Source organism: Exophiala aquamarina (genome assembly GCF_000709125.1).
Source record: "Exophiala aquamarina CBS 119918 chromosome Unknown aczIA-supercont1.5, whole genome shotgun sequence".
NCBI lineage: Eukaryota > Fungi > Ascomycota > Eurotiomycetes > Chaetothyriales > Herpotrichiellaceae > Exophiala > Exophiala aquamarina.
In genome coordinates, this window is record NW_013550583.1 from 865,817 (window position 1) to 878,951 (window position 13,135).

The following is a 13,135-nucleotide window of genomic DNA, read 5'->3' on the forward strand; positions in this document are numbered from 1 at the left end:
GTCAAATAAGCGCTCCAGACCGTGGCGGGACATTCCCGAGCTCGAGCTCGAGCTCGAGCTCGGATTCCGACTAGGGTCTCTAATGGCGGACGACTGCCGGCCCAAGCATGTCTGGATGAAGCAAAAGCTGACACGCCGGCGATTCCGGACAAGATAGAGCCCCTCTTGACACGGCAACCTGAGGCTATCTCCCCTAATCACCACAAAGAGGTCACGCGTGAAAGTGAAGTGCCATAGCCCTGTGACAAAATCTTGTTCCACAAAACAACCGCCTCGACGCTACATCAACACATCATAAGACCCAGAAAATGCAAAGAAGGTCCTCGGGGATCGGTACGTGCTGCCTCTCCACCAATCCCACAGCAGGAGCAAAGCGCAACGAATGATGGAAGAGCCGAAGTCCTGAAACTATGCTCCAGCCTCTCAGGATCAATGGGAATAAGCCATCCTTTCCAAATGCCGACTTCAACGACCCCGGTTCCCTTCCTGCCTCCCGCAGAAAGACCAGGAGAGGAAGTAGAATGCGCAGCCACAGCCAAACCACAGCCTAGTCGCCAGAAACAACGGTACATCTACAGTCAGGGTCCCTTCCAAGAGCGACATCTGTACGGCCGGACCTCCGCGTAGCCCTAAAGTCTAGGCCAGTACATGATCTACGGAACAAAACCTATTGTTCTTTCCTTGGGCAAAATCAGGGCAGAGAGCTGATCAAGCTAGAACCAAATATTAGGGTTATGACTATGTGTATTTTTGGGCGCTTCTAGAATGACCCTCATGCTACTTTTATGTGTGAATATGCTATCCTCCTCCAAATTTAGTCTATGGAATCTATATTTCCACACAGCCATCAATCTTTGTGTGTTGGAGCTTCAGCTATTCTCAATCTTCTCTTGATAGGCACACACTTGAAAAATCCTCCGAGCTTCTTGTCTCTAAGAAGATAATATTCTGAGAAGTCTTCATTCTGTAGTCTCTTCTCTCAAACAATAAATTACTCATTTCACGTCGACGCAGGTCCGTTCTATCACTTTGACCAATTTCAATCCAACCTCAATCCAAGCCTCACTCCTTACAGTCCGAATCCTCTTCACTGGTCAGTTCGGCGCAGTACCTGTTCTTGTGCGCCTACTTCTGCGAATTGATCGAGATGAGGAAGTGCTCCGCGGTCGTCTTGATACGGCGACGCTGCTGCGCGATGACTTGTTGTGTGTGCTTCGGGCGAGGAACAAAGCTGACCATCTTCATATCCTTGACGATTGTGGTCGGGACATCCCGCAACTGACCGCTGTCTCGAAATATCGTCTTGGAGTAATATCGCTGGCCCACAAACTTCTGGTTCAAGCGCTCAGTGAGGTCAGTCAGCGCGGTGCTTGGAAGGCAGATTGGATATTTCTTGAAGTCTGAGAACTTCCGCATTGCTCGATCTCATTTGCCTTGGTTCTTGATCCCGCTGTCCTGCGCATCCTGGCCAGCCTCGTGATAGAACTGCTCTTCGATGTTCATGGCATCTTGCGCGGTGAGCCATTCGAGCTCGAACTTGTTGAATGGCAGTGGGTTGGGCTTCTTGCCTGCGGAAGTGATGCTTGCTTGTCGGTGAGCTCGCCACTTGTTGAGACGCGTGATGTGTGCAGACTTGAACCGGTCGAATTCGACGTGCAGTTGCGCCGGCTCATGGCTATCGTGCCAGCGGAAAGGGGCAGCTTGTTTCTTGCCACGTCCTGTTGGGATCCAGAACTTGCTGGGGAAGCGCTGAGCATTAAGAGCACCGTCGTCGCGTACGAACTCAAGCCACAGCTTGGACGCGTCTGAGCTGGCGACGTAGGCGGGTGTGTTCTTCAAACCTCGATTATTGAGCAGATAACCACGACGAGCGCCTTTGAAGTAGTCCTGGAAACCACTTGCGCGGAGGATAGCGGGATTTTGCATGCGTCGCTGCAGTTGTCGCTGAGAATGTCTGCGCACGGCCACTCGATCCTCTTGTGACAGTGCTCCAGGTTGTGGATCCGTGGAGAATGTCTTGAAGGCTCCATTGATAGCCCGCTGTGGGTTTTTGACATTGGTAGGATGCACACCGCTGTATCTGAAGATAGACTTGCGGCTCCGTCTTCGCAATGGCGCGGGCACAAGAGGTATGCCACCGGTTTTCATCCATTCTTCGACGGCAATGACGAGGTCATAATGATGTCGAACCAGAAACTTGGGGCATAACCACAAATTGTTGCTGGATGTGATTGACACGAACAGGGCAAGTCATTCGTCTTTTTCTATCTGACCTCTTGGACGAAGTCTGTTTCTTGCCCCAGTGCGCTCCATACTGTCCTGAAGATATTGGCGGTTATACTCTGTACCGACCTGCGCAGCGATGATCCCCATAAGATCTCCTTGTAGAGACTCCAGGATCCACTCTCTGTCGTGGAGCGGAATTCCTGTTTCGGCCTTGGACATGGACTCAGCGTGGGGAGGGACGTGGCGCGGAGGCTGTCCTGCTGCTCTCAGTGGTTGGTTGTGGATTAACTGCGTCCTAGAGCGCTGTGTAGTTTCCATGAGATCAGCTCCGTCGACAATCCGGAAGATTCTCCCCTGCTCGACAGTTCTTGCGGGTCTTTGAGTTGGGGCCTCTGCTTGTGTTGCTTCTTCTGATTCCCAGAATGATTGGGCTGCACAGTTCAACTCCCAGTTGTTATAGTTGAGATGCCATCTGAGTGTTGAGTCGGCAATCGCGTGTGGGAATCTGAGTTGATTGCGCAGTGACTCTATCCGCTGGGCGCAGACTCTGACTCGGAGAGGCGGCGTTCCGAATCCTGATGGCTCTTGCTTGGGCTCGTGCCTGGGTTTGAGATTGAACAGAAAGGTTTGTGGGATGATGTTTGGATAAGAAAGAGTCTCAAATTTATTGTTTGCTGAGTCCATCTTTGTGATCGTGAATCCATGCTGGGCAGCGGTCATGCAGTGACGAGACGGCGCTGCCTCGAAGAGTGCGGCAGATAGTTGTTCCTGTTCCGAGGGTCGCGACTTCTGACGCTAGGCGAAAGACTGTGTGTTTTCTGATCCGCTGTTTAATACAGCTTTTGACGCAGTCAAGTGAAAGCCCTATGGAGTGAACGTCTGGCTGTTCACTGACACCAGGAAATTCCAGCAAATATCGACAAGGCTGTCACTTGGCAGGGGTTGGCGGGGCGGCCGCAGCTGCCTAGTTAGTGGACATGCCTTCATTCCAGCCAACGAGAGATCAGCGCCTCCAACAGAGATCAGCGCCTCCAACAGAGATCATCACAAACAATTTCATGGACCAGGTCGGATAGTATTCAGTCCAAAACTGGAAAGAGGGATGTGTTTTTGCATATGATGCCTTCAAGCTCAGAGGCATAGCTGTCGTTGTTGATTGTATTTCGCTAGTTCCGTCTATCAGCACCCTTGAGAAGCAAGAACCACGCGTGAGCTGTTCTTGTAGATCAAGATCGAGCCTCTTGGGCCGTTGTGAATATGATGCATGGCAGTTTTCCTCAACTACCAGTTTCCGTCACTCTCACTTAATTAGTCGGATGCTGGCTTGTGACAATGGATCCAGTTCCAAGTGCACAGGCTTGACTTCGGTGGTTTGAACCTTGGGATACCAGACACTCTCATGGTGTATTGGGCTATGCCGGCCAATCTCCAACTTGTAATTTCGATTGGTGAAGATCTTAGACATCTGATGATATGTGCTGATGAAACTCCATGGTTGGTTGATGCAATGAGTGAAGGTATAGCCTTGTTCTGACAACAGGATGAAATCACATGGCTTTACACCCTTCTCTGAGCTCTGCAGGTGAATTTCCCTGTCGGTCTGATAGCAAAGATCCAACTGATAGGAAAAGATTGGTTCTTTTGTGCTATCGGCAGCGTCAAAGACTGAAAGTAGTGGCAGCCCGCTAGGCTCATTGTCGTCTTTGGCTTCAAGAAATTCGATGATTGGGCGTGCGCGGTTCAGGATGACCTTGTGGCTACCGATGGTTTTGACTGTAGCTTGCAAGAAGCACAATGGGCCTCCGGAAACAGAACAATACTCAGATTGGAATCTAAGCTCTATGTTGACCTTTGACGCGGGGGGCTGCGTCGGTTTGGTATTAACCGTAATTTGTCCATCCCCTGGACTTGAATATGCTTGGAACATGGTGTACAGGATTTCTTTTACAAGGAAGATTCGTAGTTTCAATTTTCTAAGTTACGCGGGTTGCCAATAAACATGCATTTATATGCAAGCCCGTTTGACGATGGTCTTCGTCAAATCTTTGTGGCACAAAAGTTACACAAAGACTGTTCGCATTCCTACAGCATTCAACAATAATGACAGAGGTAACTGCCGGTTCTCGTAGCCTCTCACGGCTTTCACCCTCACGTTGCGCCTCTCAAACAGTCATTGTCTTCGGCTGGTGAATACTCCTCTGATATGCCTGATGACATGAAACAGTCAACCTTCTAATATGCAAACCGCGTGGGATACTTCCTACGTCATCAGGGCACAATGCTCGGATTGTGTACCAATCTCAGACTAGGTACAGTGATGAATTCAAGCTTTTGATAATTCCGTGATGGGAAGTTTCTCGGAGTTGTCAATGACCAAAAATGCAATCGCCTTCCATTGCACTGAAGTGGCTTCCAGATAAATAATACTTAATCTGACAGATTGAAGCAGCCACCATCACGGCGGCACAGCCCTAGCTTCCTTGTTTCAGATGAGGCTATTATGTATCAGGCTGCTGGCCATCAGCTCGCCTCCTATGGCTGAAAACGACCTTTAAACGGATCTAACTCCGATCATCCAGTTATTCCTCCACCAGAGAAAGGCTGTGTCTTATTCCACTCAACAAACCCCAGGGACGGATTCAGCTGCAAGCTTGGATCTAAAACAAACCCCTTGGGCAGCTCAGATGTAGTCCCATCCCAGCAGTGGTTGGCGAAGCAGCTTTCGCATTGCTTGGTCCTCTCGACACCCATCTTCTCCAGACTCCTATCAATTGCCGCGCACCCTATACACTGCGCCCATTCAGAATCCAGTGTACCGTTACCTTGAGTGACAAAGTCGAAGCTGTTCACCATAACGCCATGAAATTCGGTCCATGTCATGTTCGGCGTTTGCCAGCTGAAATTACTGTAATAGCTGTAGGGCGCGTTGGTGAGGTAGAGGACGATCGGTGACCTCGAGTCCCCGGTGGTGGTCAAGCTGCTGTTGCAGCCAAAAAGGACTGGCTTGAGTGTGTAATTGCGCGCGAGAAACGTCTCTGGAGGGGGTACCTTAGGGAACGGAAGGCCTGCCGCTTTAGCAAGATTGTAAGTATTCCAGACATTGGTGCCATTGTTCCAGTAATTAGGTCGAGTTTCTCCCCCATCGTCGTCCCATGCAATACTGTTACGTGGTCAGTTCTGAGCATTGCCAAAGATTTCGCTGCTCTTACATGAAATCAACTTTACGTGCTGGTTGAATGAGCGACCAGAACGGGACTGACTGGCCTGCTTCCGACCCATCCGCAAGGGTGATATTGTCGTGGCCGCCGAAGGGGTTAGGCACAGAAGGATTGGCAATCTGTGATAGACTTAGATTGAAGGTTTGATTGAAAGCGTGGTCGAGCGCCTCCAACGTTTCGAGGCTTTCACCAGATTGTCGCTTTTCAAGGGTCGTTCCGGAATCACTGCGCTTGGAAAACTGTCCAAGAGAGTTATTCGAAGCAATTCCGATCCACCAGTAGTTCCAAGCGGCTGCAGCAGAACCCATCACAAAGCTACGAGTCGTTAGACAGGCTTTTGCAGTAATTGGAGCAGGTTACCCACCCAGCTGAATCCAGATTCTCCACGCATCTTTCTGCTTTACCATTGGCATTTGGCACTGAACCCACGTATTTGGTGGGCGTGAAACCGACATCCCAAGATCCAAACTCAAAAGGGTTCCATTCATACTAGAGGCTGTCAGCGAGGTCGTGCCCTGACGAGCGCCAAACATACGATAGTGGCATTTTCCAGTGGAGCGTAGAGACCTTCTTCCACAAAAGAAGACTGATTGAGGGAGCTAGTCTGCAAGATAGGCATGGGTCCAGAAAAGTTCTTGAACTTGCTGAGCTCGGTGATGGAAGACCATGTCAGATTTAGACCACCATTTTCACCTGGGAGGAATTGGTAGCCGAAACCTCTGCCCAGGTAATCAGCAACAGAGACATTGAATCCTGCCTCTGCCTTGGAATAGATCTGCTCGAAGTATGTCTGCGACGTGGCAGCGTACTCGCTATCATTGGTGGCAGAGAAATGTGCAATTTCCACGTGCCAGGTCTTGACTAGATCGTCAATGGCAGGGTAATTGTGAAATGCATAGGAGCTAGGCGGCCATGAGCCTCCGGAAAGGCCAGCGAAATAGGTAAGGCTTTGGAGTAATCCACCCGTTTTTGCATGTACTGCAGCCGGCAGCTGGTTATCGAAAGCCCTCAAGCCACCTATGCCGGTGGATGCAGCACGGAAGCCACCACCACTATTTGCAAACCCTAACGTTGGCATGTTGTGGGCAGGATCTTTAAATATCCACGCTGTGTAGTTCCTCGCGTCGAAGTTGGATAAGTTCAAGCGCTGGAGATAAGCACTGAACGCGTCGGCAGCAACAGCTTTCCGGCCACGAACCCAAGTTGCCTCGGTGCTCGACAGGCCGGGCGCTTTTCGAGCGAGTTCCATTCCATTTGGACAATCAACATAGCGTGGAGCATAAGTATCAGGTATGGAATTGGCTGCTTGTATCCCACAGACCAAGACTGTTCAATGTCAGTGGTCGCTTCAAACCTGGAGGGCTGTATGTCTACATACTTGCTGTCCAGAGTAGCAGACGCATCTTGAAGGAGGGGTCCAGAGAGAGATTTTGCACATAGCAAAGAGACCATGCTCACAAGACGACTCACCTCGTACCTTTATATCTCGTCCATCCAGCGAGTGCAGCCGTAATGCTTGGAATGAGCTTGGTGAGCTTGACTCCGTGGCCAGGAGGCCTGATTGCGAAGTAGCCAACCATTTCAACAAATACAAGAGCCATCTGCAATAACTATTTACCAGAGTTCTGCATACGTATGAATCCGCGAGTGATGCCTGTTGCGTATAGGACCAGTTGAGGTAATATTTGAAGGTTCGCGAAAAGTACTCGATCGAGTCTAGACGAGGAGTGGATAAGGTTGGGCAGGCTACATAATAGGTAGTTAGCGATATCCATAGAAGGCTGTCTCCCTCTAGCTTGTACTAGAAATTTATCCGAGTTGGGGATCTGCAACATGCGTTTAAAATCCAGACGGCCCGAAACCCACTGTAAAGCTGAAAGTAAAGGTGTGCAGCCTAGGATGGAGGCCTCGCTGTTGGTATCTAGTGGTTGAGAAAAGGGAGAAGCTGATGTCTAGCGGTTGATTGTTTATCACACGAATTCCAACGAGGCGCCTTTTGAACCCGCCCGGAGCCGACTGCCTGGTCCATATCAAAGGGGAATTTCTGAAGCCGCCGTCGTGAGTCACTGTGTTGAGCGTATGTGAGATAGGCGGTCTCCTCAAGCACTCTCTTGAAAGAGTTGCCTTCACCCAGACCAAGGCGCCGTCAAGGCACAGGGCTCCGTCATAATCCAATCTGGGGTGGCAATGAGCGATCGGGGTATGATGTCATTGCCAAGACCCGAAAGGGAGCGGTCGACGCCCACAAACCACAAAACGTACACATAGAAAAGGTCTTCAATGTCTTTTCAGGAGCAGTTTGTCGTGTGCGTCAGCAATGGTATGATAGGCATGTCCGAGCCAGATGAAAGTGTTGCAATGACTAAGGACGGGAACGTAGATGCATAACTGCGCCACGACACGTGAGTTGGCCCAAGGGGCTTATTCTCCGAGCCGCAGCATACTCGTAGTGCCTGGAACATCTTTGACACGGAGATCTTTGGGCCGAATCGCCGCAGAATAGGACAAGAAACGGAGGCGGACGCAGAACGAGCAAATCTCCGGTGGGCATAGAGTTACATACTCTCCCGAAGAACGGTGCCTGGCAATGGTAGTGGGGATCGTGGCAGTCAATGGGGAGCAATGAGTGGGGAGTTGCACCTCAAGATGCGGAACATAAACAACATGGCAACCAGCCGCCGCCAGCAAACAAAACAGACGGCCCGGTGGTGTCGTGCAAAATTTGAACAAAGACTGGAATCTGTCTGACTCTGGCGAAGGTCCACGGGGTAGATATACTAGTCGTATAGATACAAAGCCGGCTTCTCGAGTTCATGCCTACATCCTCGAGAAACTGTCACCGTCACCGTCACCCTCCCCCGTCGCCCTTGCCATTTCCTGTCCTTCCCTTCGGCCTCGTACTCGAGATCAACCACGTGAAGGGCAGTGCAGTTCAGTTCGCAGTTCGTGCCTTCCCATCTCTGAACGGACGCCTAGGCAGTAGGCACCTGCCCTCGTTCCCACTTACCCCGCATCTGCCCCCACTATCAATTCGGCGCCTGCGCCATGTCTTCAACCACCACCACCGAAGTCATCCCAACCACCATCGAGACAGTCGATACCACGCCCAATCCCTTCAAGTCCAACATCGGTGTCTTCACAAACCCCAAACATGACCTCTGGATCGCCGAAGCTACCCCCACCACAGAACAAGTCCAGGCCGGACACGACCTGAAGGAGGGAGAGGTCTACGTTGGTGTCAAGTCCACAGGCATTTGTGGCTCTGATGTTCACTTCTGGCACGCAGGATGTATAGGTCCTATGATAGTTACCGACGACCACATTCTGGGACATGAATCCTCTGGTGTCGTGCTGTCTATCCACCCTTCCGTCACCTCTCTAAAGGTGGGCGATCGCGTCGCGATCGAACCTAACATTCCCTGCTTCAAGTGCGAGCCTTGTTTGACCGGAAGATACAATGGCTGCGAGAGTGTCGAGTTCCTCAGCACTCCTCCCATCGATGGTCTATTGAGAAGATATGTCAAACACCCTGCGACCTGGTGCCACAAGATTGGAGACATGAGTTTTGAGGATGGAAGTCTACTAGAACCCCTCTCTGTTGCACTGGCTGGCATTGAGCGCGCTGGACTTAAACTCGGAGACCCCACCCTCATCGCCGGTGCCGGTCCTATTGGTCTGGTCTCTTTGCTGTGCACAGCAGCAGCCGGCGCAACTCCCATTGTCATCACAGACATCGACCAAGGGCGACTCAATTTCGCCCAGTCTCTAGTGCCTCGCGCCAAGACATTCCTAGTACCAATGGGAAAGTCTGCAGAGGAAACTGCAGACGGAATCATTGAATCATTCGGTGGGATCCGACCTCGCCTGGCTCTTGAATGCACCGGTGTTGAATCCAGCGTGGCTAGTGCTATCTGGAGCGTGAAGTTCGGCGGTAAAGTCTTCATCATTGGTGTGGGAAAGAACGAAATGAAAATCCCGTTCATGCGACTCAGTACACAGGAGATTGACTTGCAGTATCAATACAGGTATTGCAACACCTGGCCCAAGGCCATTCGACTGGTGGAAAGTGGAGTGATCAACCTTGACAAATTGGTTACTCATCGTTATAACCTGAGCGATGCCGTGGAGGCATTTAAGACGGCTAGCGACCCAAAGAGTGGTGCTATTAAGGTCCAGATCAAGAACGATGACAGTTTATAGTTCGAAACACAATTTAACTGCTATCTAGAAGCATAGATTCGGGTGGGTCATTGCCCGCGCCTTTCGCATATAAGGGTATAGACTTCCGGCAGGTCTGCATCATTTTCGCACTTGGTAAGGCCATTTGGTAGAAGAGACACTCAACGGTATTCCCTTACAGAGTTAGTAGAGTCAGTTCACTGCCACAATCGAGTTTATATTTCCAATAAATCCACGATATCAGTATCTCAACTCCTATGTAAACTTCCTTTTGCATCCGCCACGAACCTCCAAAAGCTCTCCCCTTCCCTACTCAATCTTCCTTAGCAACTCTCCGCCCTCGATCCAACTCTTCACCGTCTCAGCCTGCTGAGCATACCAGGAATTCATAGTCTCCTCCTCGACATATCCATTGTGCGGAGACAAAAGGACTCGGCTGCGGCCCTGTTGGCCCCAGTACTTCGTCCTCCGCCAGGGGCTGTCCTTGGGCAGGGGTTCGGTCTCAAAAACATCCAGGCCGACGCCCCTCAAACGGCCCTGCTCCAGCGCCGCAATCAGATCCATCTGCTCCACCAACGGGCCCCGCGAGGTATTCACCAGGATGGCAGAGGGCTTCATCATCTCCAGCTCCTTGCTGCCCACGATGCCCCTCGACCGGGCCGAGAGCACGTAATGCACACTAAGCACGTCCGCCGACCGGAACAGCTCCTCCTTCGAGGCCGCCACGCGGAAACTGCCCTTCGGCAAGCCGCGCGACTCGGCCGCCGCGTCGGCCTTGTCCTGCGTGAGGCTGCTACTCCACGCGAGGACGTCCATGCCAAACCCCAGCTTGCCCGTCACGGCGGCCTGGGTGCCCAGCTTCCCGAGGCCCAGCAGCCCCAGGGTCTTACCGCCCAGCGAGCTCACCAGTCCCGTTTGCCACCCCAGCCCGTCCGCGCTCGCCGTGATGCTGGCGTCGCCGCCGACCACGTCCTTGGCGAGCCCCAGGATCAGCGTCCAGGCCTGCTCGTTCGTCGCATCGTAGCCCGGCGCCGCGTTGCGTTTGCCCGTCGTGCCCACGACCGTGATGCCGAGCTCCGTCGCGGCCGCCACGTCGATCGCCGCGTTGCGCATCCCCGTCGTGATGAGGAGTTTGAGGTTCGGGAGCCCGCTGAGCACCGAGCGTGGGAACTGGGTGCGTTCCCGCATTGATGAGATGATGGTGAAGGGTGAGAGGCGTGAGATGAGCTCGGCATGTTCGGGCTCGAGCTTCGCGTTGAGGGTTGTTGGGAAGCTGTGGATTTCGAGGTTTGGGTGTGATTTCTGCAGTGGCGAGAAGTGTGTTGTTGCGATGGAGGCATAGTCGTCCAGGATGGCGAGTTTGATGGTGTCGCCTTTGGGTGCCATGGTTGTGGTCGTGTGGGATAGTACTCGGGCTGATGGTGTGAGTGGTGCGTAAAAAGCACTTGATATGGAACTGAGTCGCGCTGTGGCTTTGCTCATATATCTCATATCACATCTAAACTGCGACCTCTTTTCTGCTGTGGAGACCCTTTGGATAACCACATCAACTGTATCTGCACTTGGAATCCAACCGTGTTTGAAAGAACCTTCCCATGAAAGTTACATAGAAGAATGCTTACACAATCCTCGGGAACTGGACTCGAATTCCTCCGTTTGCCGGTCGTTGATACGAGTAAGAACGATGATGACTACTACGATGCGGCCTTTCTCCTGTTTGGGCAGATGGGGGAGACCAGAGTGAGAAAGAATGGATGGGTTCGTCGAACGCCCATTTCTGGGTATTCGGCTTTGATCCGAGGGCTGCTGTTCGCTCGATGGGGAAATGATGGGTGCGCTATCCGACGTCGGAATTGCGTTCTTCCACGCTCAATGCCAGCAGTTGATGCTTTTACCTACAGTGCTGACAAATCGCACTTTGAGTCACTGTTGATTGGTGGTTTGTTGGAAAGCTGTTTGTTTCACGTAGACAGGAGAAAAATCTCGGACGGGAGCGAGTGCTGGATAAAATGGAAGAGCATAGCATTGAGAAGGCTCGTGGTGAGAGTGTGTCATTGGCTTGAGACGATATAGACATATGTAGTATCTCCCTAGATTTCCACGAACAATGCTCATGGACATTGGAACTACTTTTCCACACCCAAAATCTCAAAGATGCAGGGTATGTAAACACCATGCCGCCTCTATCTTCACTTCCTGTCCTTTCCCAGATAGGTCAATGCAGCAACAACTAAAGCGTCCACACCCGTCGTCAGTGTCGGCTGTATCGCTGGCGCGAAAAACGGACTATGGTTCACAGGGATGGTATGGCCCTTCCCACTCTTGACCAGGTCGTCGAACATCGCTCGCTCATGCCCGCCGAAGAACCAAAAACAATACGGCTTATTGATATACGAGCCTAGGATGCCAAAATCCTCACTGCCTAGCACATTCTTGATGGCGGGGTCATGGTCATCGCCAAAGTGCTCTGTGAAGGACTTATTGATGATCCCAGCGGTCTCGGCATCGTTGATAGTCAGCGGGAAAGAAGAAGTCGGCTCGATGGTGGCCTCCTTGGGCGAGTTCCCAGCCATGGTTTCGGCCTTGACGATGCGGCGAACAGAGGCGAGAATCTTCTCGCGCCACTCCGCGCTGACGGAGCGGATGTTGATCTTGAGGACCGCCTCGTCGGAGATGACGTTCTCGGTGCTGCCGGCCTGGAGGGCGCCGACGGTGACGACAGCGGTTTCATCAGGAGGCACCTCCCGCGACACGATGGTCTGCAGGCGCACGACGACGTGGCTGGCGATGACGACCGGGTCGATCGTCATGTGCGGCATCGACCCGTGCCCGCCGCTGCCGTAGATGGTGATTTTGAAGCTGTCCGCCGCAGACATCAGCGGCCCTGGTTTTAGCCCCGTCTTGCCCGCTTGCAAGGGGAAGACGTGCTGGCCCAGCACCACGTCTGGGATCGGGCAGGCGTGCTTGGCTTTGTCATAGAGTCCGTCGTCCACCATCGCCTGTGCGCCGCAGCCTCGTTCTTCCGCTGGCTGGAAGAGGAAGATGATCCTTCCGGCCCATTCCGAGCGTGCTGCGATCAGTGTCTCCGCCGCCGCGAGAAGCGAAGTAATGTGAAAATCGTGGCCACAGGCGTGCATCACCGGCTTAACCAGGCCATCCGTGTCGAGCTGAGTTTTATTGCTCGCGTACGGGAGTCCTGTCTTCTCTGCGACTGGCAAAGCGTCGATGTCTGCACGGAGCAGAATGGTTTTGCCCTCGCCGTTCTCCAAGATAGCGATCTGGCCGTGTCCACCTATCCCCGTCCGAATATCGAAATCGGAGGACAGTTTCTTCAGATGCTCGGTGATGGACGCAGCTGTTTCCTTCTCCTGTGTCGACAGTTCTCCATTGGCGTGGTAGTGTTTGTACAATTCTTCGTACGACTCGAGCTTGGGTCGATATTTGCCGATGATGTTCGCGAACGGCGAGGACATTGCGACGCGAACTTCGCCCATCATGGATTCCGGCTGCTG

At 52.3% G+C, this 13,135-nt stretch overlaps 5 protein-coding genes across 5 annotated transcripts; 1 reads left to right on the forward strand and 4 right to left on the reverse strand.

Moving 5' to 3' along the window:
* Positions 1-1,425: 1,425 nt before the first annotated feature.
* On the reverse strand, positions 1,426-2,910 carry A1O9_06972 (uncharacterized protein; the record flags this gene model as incomplete). The annotated part of the gene is made up of 2 exons (XM_013403918.1): positions 1,426-2,221; positions 2,342-2,910. 2 exons carry the CDS (start codon positions 2,908-2,910, stop codon positions 1,426-1,428), a joined length of 1,365 nt encoding a protein of 454 aa, XP_013259372.1.
* A 1,887-nt stretch (positions 2,911-4,797) lies between these two features.
* Positions 4,798-7,045, reverse strand: A1O9_06973 (uncharacterized protein; the record flags this gene model as incomplete). Its single annotated transcript, XM_013403919.1, has 5 exons — positions 4,798-5,386; positions 5,436-5,759; positions 5,809-5,933; positions 5,980-6,770; positions 6,922-7,045. The coding sequence occupies 5 exons, from the start codon at positions 7,043-7,045 to the stop codon at positions 4,798-4,800; spliced, it is 1,953 nt and encodes a 650-aa protein (XP_013259373.1).
* A 1,444-nt stretch (positions 7,046-8,489) lies between these two features.
* On the forward strand, positions 8,490-9,644 carry A1O9_06974 (L-iditol 2-dehydrogenase; the record flags this gene model as incomplete). Its single annotated transcript, XM_013403920.1, has 1 exon — positions 8,490-9,644. One exon carries the CDS (start codon positions 8,490-8,492, stop codon positions 9,642-9,644), a length of 1,155 nt encoding a protein of 384 aa, XP_013259374.1.
* Positions 9,645-9,932: 288 nt separating this feature from the next.
* On the reverse strand, positions 9,933-11,009 carry A1O9_06975 (uncharacterized protein; the record flags this gene model as incomplete). Its single annotated transcript, XM_013403921.1, has 1 exon — positions 9,933-11,009. One exon carries the CDS (start codon positions 11,007-11,009, stop codon positions 9,933-9,935), a length of 1,077 nt encoding a protein of 358 aa, XP_013259375.1.
* An 803-nt stretch (positions 11,010-11,812) lies between these two features.
* Positions 11,813-13,117, reverse strand: A1O9_06976 (hippurate hydrolase; the record flags this gene model as incomplete). The annotated part of the gene is made up of 1 exon (XM_013403922.1): positions 11,813-13,117. One exon carries the CDS (start codon positions 13,115-13,117, stop codon positions 11,813-11,815), a length of 1,305 nt encoding a protein of 434 aa, XP_013259376.1.
* Between the last annotated feature and the right edge of the window lie 18 nt (positions 13,118-13,135).